Here is a 17061-nt window from a genome sequence, read left to right on the forward strand (position 1 = left end):
TGTTTACTACAGCAGTTTCTAGAAAAGAAAATCTAGAAGTTCATAACTGTTGGGAATACACCACTGGAATGATGTCATATCAATTGGGATAGCTGCAAAATTTGCTTTCACAAATTCCCTGGTTCATGTTAATGTCATTATGAAATATAATCTGCTTTTGCTTTTTCAAAAAGCAGATTGTTTTCATACTTCACAATGTATGTATGACAAAGAAAATTATATTTAACAATCTTCTCAAATGATATCATTATCAAAGCTGTAAGAGCCATTGGTCAAAAATCATTCATTCCCTTGGGATTGGATTTCATTGGAACTGGAACAAATGTAGAATCTTTCCACATCTGAGGAATGACACTTGTTGGAATATAACCCTAGCAGTAGAACACAGTATTTCAGAGTCCTACCACATATGCCAAGGACCTGCAGCTTTGTACATACTAATAGATTTAAAACATCTAGAGAAACTAACAAACTCAATAATAAGATGTTGTTCAGGACATAGAGCTTAAGTCAGCCTAGGATTTCACCGTCAAGTCAGTTAAAACCTTGCTAAAAGTGTTGAACAGACACTCACAATCCCTTCCACCTGGATATGTTTAAAGGAATCTCTTGACCGGTTTTCTGAAGCCACATTTTGAACACCTTGCCAAACACATAAAAGGTGCAACTCTCAAAATATTTGTGATTTTAAACACAGGATGTGTGCCCTATGAGAACTTTTTATATCCGCCGGAATATTTTACCATGATGCCCGTAAATACCGAATAAAGTATAAGAACGGTAGGTTAGAAATTTATAAAATAGCTTTCAAAAGTATCTGAAAAATCATGATAAAGAAAGGGTTTTATTTCATTAAATCAGTCTGAAAAACGTTTCTCTGCACAACACAGTGGTTCATTAAGTCACACTAATTGCTTCGCTCTAATTTTAAATTAAGCCTTAAAAATAAAATACTCCAACCCATAGAGTTGGGTATACTGCCCAACTAACCAATTTACACTAATTCCCATGTTCATTAAAAGTCAAAAGCATGAAAGCAAGCAGTAATCTACGGATCTATTAATACCAAACTTTACAATGCAACAGGATGATTCAAAACATACTTTAAAACTGTATAGACAGGCTAGAATAACAAGCTGAACTCAGAAAAAGGTTTAGTGCTCACAGGCCCCAATCTCTCAGAGTTTCTACGGGGTGACCATTCGGTGAGAAAAGCACACCCCATCAGTCAGAAAGTATGTACATGCCATATATAGCTGCTTTACCTTCTTGAAAGGAAGCCTCAAATATGTCAGGCTGTCATTACAGCTGATATGCAAAATGTCTGTAAGAAAATAAAAATCACCTGTGCCATATGATATTTAAAAAATAAATATGTAGAATGGAAACTTTCATAATATAATTATAATAGCTCCTTATACACATGGTATTTCATAATAAACTATATGTATACAGTATAAGAGCTGTATGTGTTAAATGTTCTAAGTGTAGTAAAAGCTACAACAATTATGTTTAAAAATATTTTATATATAAGCAACGTGTATTAAAATTGTTCTCTGATGTTTCTATAGAAGGTATGTGACTTTGGTTAGACCAAAAAATGCCCAGATGCAGTTTTACATGATGACGTTGAGTCAGCTGCCTGCGTTTCCACGCTTGACCGTAAGTATTAGCAGTCATCACCTCATCGCCACACCCCTTGGAAAAATAATCAAATAAATTATAGAAAACCCATTAATCGTAAAGAAAAGAGAGATAACTGTAGGTGACCTTATAGAATCGACAGAGCACAATTGCCAAAAAATGTAGATGTGTAATTTAAAATGAAAATTTGTCATCTAAGCCACTCGCTTACATGAGAATGGGTGGGGTTAAAAGTTGTACTACAGCCAGCCACTAGAGGGCATCAGATACATAGTGGCTTCATTTTTCACCCGTTGTCATCCGGTCCACTTGTATATAACTGTCTATGACTGGAACTGCCTCTCTTTTTAGTGTCAAGTACTGAGTGAAGCTTTCTCGATATTATCTAAGGCTTGAGAAATTGTCCAGAGTGAAATGTGAAGAGCAAAATGAACAACTTATCCTGTATCTTGTTAAATATGAACATCAACCATGCCTGTTGCTCTTTTGTAGCAGCTTGTACTGGAAGGCAAGAAAGGCAATTACTCAAAAGAAGGCATATAAAACCTCAAGAGAAATAGTTTAGAAGGTTGCTGTGTAATATATTTTCTCCTCTCCGAGACATGTGTAAAGTTGCAAATCATGCAAATTCTTTCCCACACACATCATGTGATCTATTAGTGGTTCTCAAACTGGTATGGTTTTGTTAGGTTAAGTGCCTAAAATAGAGGAAAGCTTCTTGAATATTAGTATCCAAAACAATCTAAATAAAGGTATATAAAATGTTGATATTTCTTATGTCGTAAACAGCTAAAACACCATACGGTCAAAGTGATCCCAAAGAGCATTATTGCATACAAAATATGGTCAGGAAACTGAAAGCATATAATCATGTTAATTTTATGTCATATTAAGGCACAACTAAACTTTCTTGTTTTTCATGAACAGATGGTTGTAAAATAGCATTGTTTTATAACATGAAACTTGGAAGATAATTAAGATGTTTAATTAAAATTAATATTTAAGATAAATGAATAACACACAACAGTGTGACCATGCTTCTGTGTGTCATGTTTACACTAAGTTGTGTATAAAACAGACCTGCAGACTGGAAACATCTCTTTCATCCATCACTTGTCCAGTGCATGTTCACAATGATCCTTTCTGGAAAATCGGCTGTGGGATATCCCCTGCGAAGTTCCCTAGACTTCTTCCAAGCAGTTAAGGAAGTGATATGTAGCTTATTAGTACAAAGAGAAAGGGAGTAATGTTTCTCAGCCAAGTCCTAAAGGACAGTTTAAAAAATATCTGCCTATGCACTTTTGCTATAGCCAAACTAAGTATGGACAAGTTCACAATATATGCAATATGAATCACGGAGTCATTTCTTTATGTACAGATCTGGCACCTATCATATGCTTTCAAAGTTGATGTGTTTATAAATGTGTGGTCTCTGTCCTTCCCTCTGTCTTGCTTGCGCTGGCCTGTGTCAGGTCGATTGGTCCTCCGGCTTTGCCATTTTGCGCTGGCTTCGGGGCCGTAGGTGGGCACGCCAGGAGTCGCACCGTTGAGGAGGGGCTCTGTCACGGTATGACCCCTCCTCCCAAGTGTCTCCCCGTGTGTGTGTGTGTTTGGTTGGTTGTTTGCAAGTGTATGTGCACTGAGCCAACTGCAATTCTAACTGCATATTCTTTGTGCTCCAACAATTATCATTTTATCTCATACTGTTTACTACAGCAGTTTCTAGAAAAGAAAATCTAGAAGTTCATAACTGTTGGGAATACACCACTGGAATGATGTCATATCAATTGGGATAGCTGCAAAATTTGCTTTCACAAATTCCCTGGTTCATGTTAATGTCATTATGAAATATAATCTGCTTTTGCTTTTTCAAAAAGCAGATTGTTTTCATACTTCACAATGTATGTATGACAAAGAAAATTATATTTAACAATCTTCTCAAATGATATCATTATCAAAGCTGTAAGAGCCATTGGTCAAAAATCATTCATTCCCTTGGGATTGGATTTCATTGGAACTGGAACAAATGTAGAATCTTTCCACATCTGAGGAATGACACTTGTTGGAATATAACCCTAGCAGTAGAACACAGTATTTCAGAGTCCTACCACATATGCCAAGGACCTGCAGCTTTGTACATACTAATAGATTTAAAACATCTAGAGAAACTAACAAACTCAATAATATGTTGTTCAGGACATAGAGCTTAAGTCAGCCTAGGATTTCACCGTCAAGTCAGTTAAAACCTTGCTAAAAGTGTTGAACAGACACTCACAATCCCTTCCACCTGGATATGTTTAAAGGAATCTCTCGACCGGTTTTCTGAAGCCACATTTTGAACACCTTGCCAAACACATAAAAGGTGCAACTCTCAAAATATTTGTGATTTTAAACACAGGATGTGTGCCCTATGAGAACTTTTTATATCCGCCGGAATATTTTACCATGATGCCCGTAAATACCGAATAAAGTATAAGAACGGTAGGTTAGAAATTTATAAAATAGCTTTGGTTAGACCAAAAAATGCCCAGATGCAGTTTTACATGATGACGTTGAGTCAGCTGCCTGCGTTTCCACGCTTGACCGTAAGTATTAGCAGTCATCACCTCATCGCCACACCCCTTGGAAAAATAATCAAATAACTTATAGAAAACCCATTAATCGTAAAGAAAAGAGAGATAACTGTAGGTGACCTTATAGAATCGACAGAGCACAATTGCCAAAAAATGTAGATGTGTAATTTAAAATGAAAATTTGTCATCTAAGCCATTCGCTTACATGAGAATGGGTGGGGTTAAAAGTTGTACTACAGCCAGCCACTAGAGGGCATCAGATACATAGTGGCTTCATTTTTCACCCGTTGTCATCCGGTCCACTTGTATATAACTGTCTATGACTGGAACTGCCTCTTTTTAGTGTCAAGTACTGAGTGAAGCTTTCTCGATATTATCTAAGGCTTGAGAAATTGTCCAGAGTGAAATGTGAAGAGCAAAATGAACAACTTATCCTGTATCTTGTTAAATATGAACATCAACCATGCCTGTTGCTCTTTTGTGCAGGTCCATGTTAATACTGCCTGGTATAGGATGTGGAATGGTGTATACAAATCTTAGGGGCATAAATATTCATCAAGACTGTCACATAATAGGCTAGGACCTTCTGGAATTGGTCCATTTAAAGGCCCACTTTGCTTATGCGGGATTTATATTTGACGTAAATGACAAGAGTTTGAGGTTCGTGCTATGTCAGTTCCATGTATCAAACTCTCCTTATTCAACTATGCCAAAGTACACCGTTTTCCATTCTATGGCACCATTAACTCATTATCATATGTTATTTACAGACATTTTGCATATAGGAGCTAAAGGACAAAAAAAGCAGAGAATCGGAGAGTTGAAACCTTTTTGTGATCTGTTAGACACATTCCTTGTCTGTTATTGCTTGAAAAAGTAAAATTTTCATCTTTACTTTTACAAAGTTAGTGTTGCTTCCAAACCTTTAGCCTGTAATACAAGTTGTTTTTCAAAGTCCTCTGCTGTTGTAGTCCCACAGACTGGCCAGTTGGTGGCAGCATTTCTTCATCCACTGGGCCGTTGTGTGGGAGTTGGAGACTAGTGCTTGTGCTGTCTGCTGAGTGTTTGTCCCAGTCTCCTGATCAGCTCTGCCAGCTGTTCTGTCTCACAGGATTTATCCTCCAAGAGTTCATAACGTAAACTTGAGATGTCCTGTTTTATCTCTCTCAGTTCCCCTGTGGAGTAAGGCAGACAGCTGATACCTGTGGACTAGGCATTGTCATATTTTAATGCAGTCCCGCTCCCAACTCTTCCACCAGACAGCTTGTCTCACAAGAAGATGGTGTTGACAAAAATAATGCAATATTCTAGAAAAAGAAACTCTACAGGTTTTGTAAATCATACGTGTCTCAGTTTTAATCAACTGAACAGTTTAACTTATTTAGTTGTATCCACAAAGATCGCACTAGAATCAAAATTCTTTACAATTATTTTACTTAGTTTATGTATTTTTGCTGTAATATATATTTACATTTTTTTGCTTGAATTTGGGCCAGAGTAGTTATATGGCGTAGTCTGTTATAGAGTTATCAATGCATGAATAAATAACAGCCATACTATACCTTCATTCACCTCATCACACTCTTTGTCCATTTGGGCTTTAATGATGTATCTTTTGATGAGTCGTTTCATAATTCTCTGTCATGAGTACAGGAAATTGAAGGCATTCAATTAGGCATAGTTTATATAGTTTATCTAATATTTAATTTATTTGCCACACACACACACACACACACACACACACTTGTTTGTTTACCGGATAATGACTTGATTGAGGTGATCCTCTGTAATTTGAATCTTTTTGGTTACCTAGCTGAAATTAAAACAAGAAAATCATCCCTTGCCTTTAATTCCATTAGATGACACAAGTGGTCCCCATGCATCTATGATCAGTGACGATGACTGTGATTTCTGGCAGGGGTTCTTAAGACTATACTGTACAACTGTAACAAAAAATAAATAAAATAAAATAATAATAATAATAATAATAATAATAAAATTGAATGAGGCCTTTCTGCTGATATCTGCTCACAGATGGCGCTTGTAATCTGAGATTAAAGCATTTCCATATCCCCTACTCGCATTTAAGTCGTAGTCCAGAGACTCTGGAACTGGCAGGTCAGGTTTTATCATTTAGAGCAACATCAGCCTGACAAGGCAGCACCTGCTGCAACCTTTAACATGTGAATTTACCACAGTAGCTGTTAGTAGACAAGGCACTGTGTTTTTTCTGGTCTCTGATTGGTGCGTTAAAGGGATGGGTGGAGTCCCTGCCCATCTTACTTCATTGAGCTCTGTGTCATCATTCAGGTCAGCCTTGTGTTTATGCAGAGGTGACAGCAGGAGCTGCTTCGTCAACAGGGCCAGCCTGATCATGAACTTGGGACTGGGGATGAGGTTAAAAGGAACAGGCAAAGTTCCTCCTTCCTCAAAATAGGAGAACCACAACTTGGCCCTGGCAAATTTCCACTCCACATCTGCATCATCCTATCAGCCAACCAGAGGACAGAACTTGGTTAGAAAGGTTCTAAACTACCAAGTATAGCTACATCTTTTTTTAACAAGTTATTTTAATATAATGATATATCCAGATGTTATCACAGAGGCAAAAATGCAACTGATATAAGTGCAATACATCAATAATGATTATGATAAAGGAAATTACTAAAATGTATGTTACCTAAATGTATGTAACTGGGACTGGAGGTTCTCACTGAGATGAGACATTTTGCTATTATTCAGCACTCTGAGCACATTAGAGGGAACAACTTTCTATGCTAACAATTTCTATTACCAAATCAGTGAGTCACATTTAACAGTATAATACTTTATTCTAATAAAAGTAATTTAGTAAGCATATTTTTAAAGTTACTGCTAAATTTAGGACCTACTATAATGAGATCCCCAGAAAGCTATTAAATGCATCAGAAGTGACTTCTGAGAACTGGACCTTACACATATAGTGAAGAGGTCCTTTAGGGTTGACCGTTGATTGGTGTGGATTGATCTATAATTCCTGATATACTTTTCATTAATAACTATAATGAGAAATTACATGCACTTTTCCAGGCATGTAAAGTCCATCTAAAGATCCAAGAAGACTAGATACTCAGAATTACACTGATTTTGACTATCATGATGTCAAGCAGCCAGCTAGCAATATAAACAAGTAAACATTTCAGTAACACAGTGCACAATGCTTCGTGTAACATTGTAGAAAGGATTACCATCAAATGTCCACCCAAGGAAATATGATGGCAACTGAGCTGCTTTGCCTTGATTTTAAAAAAAGGTTCAATAAACAGACTGACATTTACAGGGATACTTCAGTCTTACCTTGTTTTGAGTATTTAATAAGCTTGAGTGTGTGTGTGTGTGTGTGTGTGTGTGTGTGTGTGTGTGTTACCTCAATTTCCTGAAATGAGCTGTTGATCATGGCAATAAGCATGTTGAGCAGAACGATAACCACAGTAACGTTGTAAACGCCATAAAGGACATAGCCAATGTTTTCAATGAATTTATGTCCATTGTTAATGACGACTGACTTGACCTCAGATAGTCCAAAAATAGCCCAGAATAATGTTTTAAAGCTCTCTTCAACGCTAGGGAGAAAATAACAAGTACAAAAAATAAAGCATCAAAGCAGAATATCATTCAATAAAGGCAAACAGTTGCTTTCTCAGGATGTTTTACAAGTTTTGCCAAAATGAAACAGACAGGACTCCTAAACAGAACCCCTAAACAGAATTTTCTATTCATCTCTTAAATTTATCTCTCATGCACAAACTAACAGAAGAAAATGAGCCATGAGGAACCTCTAAAGTCATGACAATCAACCTTAAACAATATAAGAAAAGTCACTTAAGAAATGGAAATCTATTCACTGAAAAGTAAGCATGTCAAGTCACTGAGAAGCAATAGCAATATGTCATAAATTGCTGGCAGTGTAAATAAAATGATTTTACAAATCCATGAGCCTTCGGCAAACTTCTATATGCTGTGCCAGTACTTGTGACTGTTTATGATATGATTGAGAATGCACTGGCAGCTCTACATACCCACTTTATATGTGACTCAATCAATTTGCCAAACGCCTACTGGCAGTACGGTTGGGACTGTTTTTTGCCAATGCATTTGTATCATTTGTACCCATGTAACACGTGAATATGCTAGGCAACTGTGGGGGAAATGTCTGAAAACATTTGATAAAGATATGGCATTTGAAAACATAATCTAGTGCAATTGGTTCTAATTATGGCAATGAGATATTTAGTATATTTTCAATTTTAAAATAAATTTGAAATATTGCAGAAATAATTGGATATTATTGGATATTGTATATAACTGGATACACAATTAAGGTAAATTAAGGAAAAAATTAAGCTCTATAAATTTGAATATGTTCAGAACAGACCAACGCTTAGAGTCTTCCTAATAATAATATTTGAAAGGAGCCATTTTCATTGGATAAATGTGTTTTAGTTAGTCCGTTACACCTTTAGTTTTGAATTCAGATTAATAAATCAAAATTCACTTCTGTTCTGGTACAAGAACTGTCTCTGTAGTATTTCAGACTGACTGGCTGTGTTCTATGAAATCTAAGGGTAATTCAAATAGCTTGTTTAAACTTTTTTTTTTTTTATTCTCAAAACATGATTTTTTTGGAATATGATATTTTGGAAAATGTAGTGAGTTATGAACATCTGTGTTCACAAAATTAGAATAGAGTGAATGAACACATTCTAATTCAAAGACAATCTTCAATAACATTCCAGTAATAGTTCACATATGAGTCTAATATTTAGGTTCATCTGTATGGAGGACTCTAAGATGAGGTGTGAAAAAGCCTGAAACCCATATATACATCGGAATACAACCTACTTACGTTGTGAAGGCATTGTTCTGCTTCGCTCCAAGGTAGTAGGAGTAGAGATTGAACATGCCGATCATGAAAGCCACAAACACCATGATGAAGATCACCATAAACTTGAATATGTCTTTAACAGTCCTGCCCAGAGAGATCTGCAGGGGTCCAAAGCTCTCATTGGCTGGCAGGATATAAGCGATTCTAGAGAAGCTTAACACCACAGCGATGGCATAGAGACCCTCTGATATCAGCTGGGGGTCAGAGGGCACCCAGTAAACACGTGCTAGATTTAAAAAAAATGGTAAGTCAGATCTGAGCAGGCTTTTCAACTCACTCATACCCTTTCACAATCTAGAACATATTTTTTGTATAACTCTGTATTTAAACATCACTGACTGAAACTCACCCAGGCGGTAATACTCAATCTCGAAGGGAAGCGTTATGTTTGACAGGTCTGTGTAGTGCTCATTAACATAGCACTGTGCGACGTAGGCATGCCAGAAAGCCATGAATCTTGCTATGAACGACGTCACAAATATTGCCAGCATTCCAAAGTCCAGCAGATTCCAAGGTTCTAACAGGTATTCCCGAGGGCCTTGAGACCAGATTTCTTTGCATTCAGCCCAGATCATTCCTTTAAATCAGATTAGTGAGGAACAATGATACATTTTTTTAAAAGATGAGATAGCACTTTAAATATCCTTGCCCCTCAAAAATTCCCATTCCTATAAAATGTTATTAATATAGGAGGACTTTACAAACCACTAATTTACTAGAATTTTACAAATCAATCTAGACAATAATATAAGGACTTAAAATATAAGGTTCTCGACTGCAGACAACTCCTGCAGTGAAGCATGAGGAGGAATGGGTGATGATAATTGATCCTTTTGTGCCAGTTATTGTAGGGGCTGTGTTAATGTATTTACATATTTACATTTAATTATTCTTTAAATAATTATTGTATAAATAAATCTTATTCCATCTTTGGTATAGCATGAAGGGTTTACACTTCAGTGTACTCTGCACTTCAGTCCTGAACCAGGTATGTGTGGAAATTAGAGATTATAGATTATATTTTACCTATGACCCAGGAAATTATTAGCATCTCCATCCAGGTGAAAGGGGTGGTCTTCATTCGGAACAACTGGGTGGGGTGGTCATGGACAGTCATGTTGGGGAGAAGAGTGGTCCCCTCAAACCGGTCTGCTGCGTTCACGATCAGGAGACCCAGAAAGATGGTGAACGAAGCTGCATGGGCCACAAATTTCAGGAAAGGACCACGGAGGATCTTCCCTAACTGCAAAGCACATGCACAGAGGTAAATGTAATGCACGGAAGTCACCTATATGGACATGTTTACTGACTACATTCACAATATTCACACAACTCACTGCAAATCATCTTTTTGACAGAACAACTGTCTGAGCTAAGATAACCCAAATACAAGGGTGACGGAAAGGGCACATCAACACACTGTAGCAGATTTAATCCATGTTCAACAAATGTCCGGGCTAGCCGAGACTAACCTTGCTCGAGGGTGCAATCCAGTACAGCATGGCCAGAGCTGGCAGCCCCACCGCCACCCCAAACACCACTAGCAACTTTACGGCCGTAGTCTGCTGCCTGAGTCCCGACAGATTCTCGTACCAAATGGACAAGAGCTGCTGCTGGCAGTTTGGATGCGCTACAAACTGCAGAGGAGTTTGGAACAGGCACAGATGCGTCACGAGGCAGGCGCAGAGCCAGTCCCACACAGCCCACGGCAGTTACGGCAACGCAGGGACGGCACCAAATTCATGCAGTTAGGTGGTTAGAATGAACTGAGACTCACCTTTTTAAGCTCATATTTGATGGCCAGTTTTAATCGAATGAGACTTGGTCTGCCTGTGGGGTCAAAGCTGTCATTTATTTCTGTGTCTCCGCTCAAGATGGCCTCCACCTCTTCTGTGTTCCGACACAAGTCCAAAAGCCCAACCACAAAGTCCTTGCACTGCGTAGAAAGTTCCCTGTAATCATTCTGTGAATGAAGATGAGCATGAGCTTAACATAGTAGCATTGGTATTATAATAACTACATGCCATACATCATATACATAGCATATTGAATATTTTAGAGCATCAAACAGTAATGCTTTAATAATGGTTTAATAACACAAATTTGATTTGTATTTTATCAGGTCACACGCTGTACTTAAATAAATAGTTTTATTAAGTACCTTCCGTATTAGCTTGCCTTTGAAAGAAAGCCTGTTTCTATGACAGGAATTGTATCTATGTTATCACCTGTTATAACAGAAAAGAATCAAAATACACTGTAATTTCATGTGATTTATACATGTGGCATCTGTAATTAATAACCTCAAAGAATTCAGAGTGGCAAAAAGAATCTCTTACTATCTGTTTATCACAGAAAAGCTAAAAGCTATCAAAATCTTAATCTCCGCTATGCAAATATATACAAGCAGAGCTGAAACTACCCACATTCGGTCAAAGGACACAGGCCAGCTAAATGTTGGCAAAGGCTGTATTCACCCATATCTTACACTCTGTGCATCCCTAACCACAACTCCCAGAGTTGACAACATTAACAATTTACGCATGTCTGGGAGCACTGCTATAGTCTGTCATCTCCACGACAGCCTCACAAAGGTAACCGCAACAACAGTTATCAGGGCAGGGAATGAAGCGTATATTACCAAGCACATATAGACATCTACACTGCACACACAATTATTAGCCAATTCTGGTCATTATTTCTATGCATATTATGTAACTCTTAACCATATAAATGCTAACTGGGTATAATTATTTTTGGGGGAAGCTGAATTGTTTAATGTGGGAGGGTGTGGCTTAAAATCATTAACACTATATAAGGTGTGCATTAAGCAGCTTTTCTACCTCTGGAAAATAGGCCAAAAAACAGATTTAACTGAGAAAAAAGTCAAAAATCGTAAAATGTCTCTGAGATGGATGTAGTACACTGCAGAATGCCAAACCACTGTTGTGTAACCACCAGGCAATCAAACCTTTCTTATGAATATTCAAAAGGGTCCTAAAAAATATGTGTGAAGAAAAAGTTATTATTATTTAAGAAAAATAAAACATGACGTTATCAGGATTCTGTGCTGACCTGATGATGACTAGGTGCCCTTTCTCACCTGACTTCTCACAGTCCTACTGAGAGCTTCTGGGCCATTGTCAAGCATGAGCTTTACAGTGAGGGATGAGAATTCACCTCTGTGAACAGCATTTTGGAGGCTGTAGTGGCTGCTTCAAATAAAATCGACCATGAACAGATCAAAAATTAGTTTTGAAGGCCCAAAATTGCTTTTTGTTAGTTGTGGGTTGCTTTTTATTTTGTTACTTGTTACACATTACTTTAAGATTGAAGAAAAAGTACTTTTACACAGAAAATCAGTATTAATAAAAAGACAAAACCTGGTATTATTTGCCCAGCTAAAGCAAACGCCTTCCAATGGATGGGGGTTAAAACCTCAGCTTGACAAAGCAAAAGTCCAGCTTTGAGTTTTGTATCTTTCAGCAATTAATCTTACTTGCTGTCTGAAGCTAATTATCAAATTCAGACAGCGGGAAAAAAATCCCAGGAAGTATTTTTACTGTCTTTACCTGAACTATATACCTCTGCCCATGGATCTGCAGCATGTGCGGAGGACTCTTACCTTGAATTCCTTTTCTATATTGGCCAGCACTGCTAGCTCATTGCTTAATTCCAGGGCAGTCAGCACAGGGTCTTCACTGGAGAGGGATAGGTATGCGGGACTGGCCAAGCCTTTGTAGGCATTGATCCTGGACCGCGAGTGACTGAATGAGTCATGCCTCTGGTGGTACACACAGGCATTGCACTTGCAGAAGTAGTCATGTGGCCGCTCAATTCGGGCACCTTTCCGCAACAGGATGTGTACAATCTCGTACTCATGGCAGTGAGAGGCCAGGATGATGGGTGTAATGTCATGTGAGAACCGTGTGCCGTCCTCGTCATAGGCGAATAAGTCGTCATTCGTTTCTGCTTGGAGAGGGCTGCTGGTGAGCTTCGAAGTTTCAGCAAAGGCCTGATGGGACAGGATGGCTTCCACTATACGGATGTAGCCTTTGCTGATAGCCAGAAGAAGTGCATCTCCTATCCTGGCCAGGTTCTCCTTCTTCAGCAAGAGCTCTGTCACCTCTAGGTGCTCATTTGTCACTGCCAGCTGTAAAGCATTCTGGCCCATGTAGTCCACACAGTTAACATTAAGTTCAGGCAGCTCTTCCAGCATCTTACGGACAACTGGGATGTTTCCATACTCGGCTGCCTCGAGGAAACGCTCTTCGACAGGAGTCAAGCTATTGTAACGAGCACTGAACATGTAGGCGGGCCCGCGCATAGCCAAGCGGCGACTCTTTGCAAATGCACGCCTCTGGATAACCTGTCTGTCAGCATTGCTCCTCCTACCAGGACAGAGAATAAGAAACCAATTAGGTCCATTACAGCAAGGGTCACAGTATGAAAGGAGATCCCTCAGTTTTAATCAAGGCAGCTGACACAATGGCAGAGCACATTTATGACTCCAAAAATTTAACTGCTGAAGTTCAACTGCATACAAGTTGCCTCCAATTATTCCAAGTTATTCATTTTGATCATCAGAGTAACTTTATCTTCACATATGATTATTAGGCTTACAGCAAAAAATTAATTAATTAATATATATATATATATATATATATATATATATATATATATAATACACACACACACACACACACACACACACACACACACACACACACACACGCCTCTGTAACCTTTTTGAAAGCATCTAAGTGCCCTAATAAAAGGTGCTGGTGACATGACGTTTTTTATAGTTATTCTTTATGAATGTTATGCTTTCTGAGTTTAACTGTGCTTATTTTGGGCTTAAATGATGCTTGATGCAAAAAAAAGTTTATTTTGTAATAATGGCTGGCTGCATGTATAAGAAACACAACATAGCTAATTACATAAGAAATCATTAAATAACACTAAATCATAGTTTTGAAGTGATTGTATTAGCCACTTGCAAGCCTTTGCTAAGAGAACCAGTCAGAATTACATAGCCAACAACGGTTGCCCATAGCTGCAATTTGTTAGACCGTTTTATGGGGGTTGAGAGCAGAACCAAACTACAAATACCGGTATTAAGATGCCCTTCTTCAGAATCATCTGGAAGAGCTCTTAGAGCCAACTTGTTTCAGTTGGATAACAGGTCTAAAGTCCAAAGCTTTTTTTATCTTTTTCTCAGAGTCGTTTCCCTTGAGCTCATGGGCAGGCTGATGGCACGAGGGAGCCGCAGGAGAGTCAGGGCAGTGAAGTACAGTGAGTCAGAGTCCACGGCTCTCAGGGGCTGATGGCAGAGAATGGAAATGTTCCCACTGTTTGACTCACTGCTAATAACATGTCCTGGGTCCAATTATCATATTTCAAGTGAGGCTAATGAGATAAAAGCTTGTGCTTCTATCTCTGCAGCATAAGTGTGGCATCTTGGTCTCTACAGTATTCTTAGTGATTTTTGATTCAATAAACCCGTAATATGCACTGTTCTAGTACATCTGCCTTCAATTAACAAAGACGCTGTTATAAATAAGGCTTGTATACTTAAAAACTTAAAATGGCTAATTCAATTTGAGGTACAGTTTAGTTTTAGCAACAACTAAAAATTTAAAAGTAGACCATTTATGAATGGGAGACTGGTCATTGTGAACATGCAGAGAAACATGACCATGTCTCAAAAATGTCTCAAATGCCAGTGTCAAAGAGAAATATCCATTTTCTGATAGAATAACTGAAGAACATAGGAATAAACAATTGCATTTGAATGACCTAATGTAGTTTGACAATAATGACGTGGTACTGTTGCTTTTATTGAAATAATGGTGATGAAACAATGGTTGATAAGTCCCTCTACTCAAGTGCTGTCCTTGTTGTTAATGAAAAACAGTCCATGAACCCAAACAAAATCTTGGCACACTCCGGTGCAATAGAGTAAAGCCACAGAGCTCCACAGCAACTGCTCAAAAAGTGACAATAACCTTTAAACACACCCTGGCATAACAAAATTTGTAATACTGTGAGAAATTAAGTACAGTAAATCTTTCTTCACTATTTGTCAGAAAAGGCAAAACTTTTAAAATCATTACCAGTACCAGCAGAAACAGAGCGACTCCAAACACACAGATAAAACCTGAAGTGTGTAAGACGCAGGTGTCAGAGGTATATCAGCGCTGAGCACAAACACTATAGGACATGCTTTAAAGCTGACACACCTCACTGTGAGAGGAGAAGGCCGGTAAACAGGTTAAGGAATAAAGCATGTCAGCAGTACTACAGAAGCGGGAGCCCACAGTTACACAATGACAGCTGCAGGTACTGGGCAAATCTGGGTGAGCATCTGACTAGAGAGAAAAGGAAGAGCTCCCTCGTTCTTGCAGTAGGGAGATGACAGTCAGATTTGGATTTAGTGCAAGACAGCAAACTGAAAAAAAAAAAACCCTAACAAAAACATCCAACACACCCCCTTCCCCCAACACATGAAACATGCCTCTTGAGAGCTTAGTTTAATAGCTTTACACTGTTTGAACTGTGGAAGAACTAGGATGTGTCATAGATGTGAAGCATCACCCTTTTGCTCTGCCAGTATCCAACTCCACAACTTACTTCAATTATATAGATTTGTAGGAATTTAAAGCGCTTATGGCTTACAACTTGCTGAGGTCATGTTTTATGGTAACTAATAACAACCCAGAAAAGGAGCTTGAGACATCAGCAACATTCATTATGTTTCAAAAGAAGATTTTGTTTGAGATTGAGAAAGGTGATTAGATGATGCCCAAAAATGCAGCCTTCCCACCCACACACCCCCAAATATCTATATACATGAATCAGCTAAAATATGAATGAGTGAGTGAATCAATGAGTGAGTGAATCAGTGATTCATATTCTTTTCTTCCAAAGGATGAATACACTTAACAGTCACACATATTAAATTGGAACTGAAAATTTGGAGATTAAACATTGTGTCAGTATGTTAATATGAGTTATTAGTTAAAATATCACTGCCCTTTTTGAGTTGTGACTTCTGCATTATGTCATTAATCGTTTTAACTTTTAATTGCTATTAACTGTCAGTGAGAGAGTGATCTAACTCAGTACTCAGTTAGACACAGCCTCTGTATGCGTGGGCGCCTCAATCCAGCCAATTTCTGAGTACATGTTAAAGCACTACATGAGTGATTATAGCTATAGAAGGATCCGCCAGTAATCTTTGTTGTTGAGATGAAAATCTTACAATTATTCTCAATATAATGCACATGTCCCCGTATACCTTTTTCAAATAGACAAACACCAAATGCAAAATAAGTTAAAATAATATATTTCAGTGTTTATGCAGCCTACAACCGAAGTAACCTATGCAATGATCTTCACGCGCGAGAAAATGGACCGCTGTCTTACTGCACTATAGCCTAAAGCGACAGATGAAAATGGGTACCTCAAGTAACACCCTTGGTAAACTGTGCTTCCTCCCTCACATTCAGCGCTCATCCGTCGATATCCGTCAATCTCCCGATTTACACTGTCCGAACTTTCTTCAGGAGGTAAGCAGTCAGGCGATATTGTTCTTCGCATGACTCGCCTTATCCAGCGCGCGCCTTATCCAGCTGGATCGCCTTATCCAGCGCGCGCAAAAGCGCAAAATTTAACATAGCTGCAAAAGTGGAATGCACGCGTGCTTAATTTAAAGTTTTCTCAGTTCATCGTGTAATTATTTATATATTAATACTGATGACGTTTAATGACGCGATGACAGTTTCTCTTGATGTCGATCGAAATTTGCATACGCATTCTGGGTCCAGGTTTTCCGCACTGATGTCACAGCGGCAGCAGTCGCAGTGAACACTTAACTGTAACTCAATTGTTTTACTAATGAAGGAGGACTTGGAATTA

At 38.3% G+C, this 17061-nt stretch overlaps 1 protein-coding gene across 1 annotated transcript; it reads right to left on the bottom strand.

Moving 5' to 3' along the window:
• Positions 1–5190: 5190 nt before the first annotated feature.
• On the bottom strand, positions 5191–16743 carry trpc6b (transient receptor potential cation channel, subfamily C, member 6b). The gene is made up of 12 exons (XM_027010113.2): positions 16607–16743; positions 12767–13532; positions 10919–11104; positions 10614–10778; positions 10168–10384; positions 9491–9718; positions 9103–9367; positions 7624–7819; positions 6501–6704; positions 5974–6030; positions 5780–5855; positions 5191–5392 (listed from the first exon to the last, which is right to left on the bottom strand). Exons 1-12 carry the CDS (start codon positions 16741–16743, stop codon positions 5256–5258), a joined length of 2634 nt encoding a protein of 877 aa, XP_026865914.2. The 3' UTR covers positions 5191–5255.
• Between the last annotated feature and the right edge of the window lie 318 nt (positions 16744–17061).

Source organism: Electrophorus electricus, chromosome 4 (genome assembly GCF_013358815.1).
Source record: "Electrophorus electricus isolate fEleEle1 chromosome 4, fEleEle1.pri, whole genome shotgun sequence".
In the NCBI taxonomy this organism is placed as follows: domain Eukaryota; kingdom Metazoa; phylum Chordata; class Actinopteri; order Gymnotiformes; family Gymnotidae; genus Electrophorus; species Electrophorus electricus.

What these genes read in the sequence shown, in the direction of transcription:
- trpc6b (XM_027010113.2), bottom strand. Translation starts at nt 16,743, where the DNA reads ATGCGAAGAACAATATCGCCTGACTGCTTACCTCCTGAAGAAAGTTCG. An exon ending in TCAAATATGAGCTTAAAAAG is followed by an intron (nt 10,779 to 10,918) that starts GTGAGTCTCAGT and finishes ACTCCTCTGCAG; the next exon opens with TTTGTAGCGCATCCAAACTG. An exon ending in ATGACACAGAGCTCAATGAA is followed by an intron (nt 6,031 to 6,500) that starts GTAAGATGGGCA and finishes TTTTAATTTCAG; the next exon opens with CTAGGTAACCAAAAAGATTC.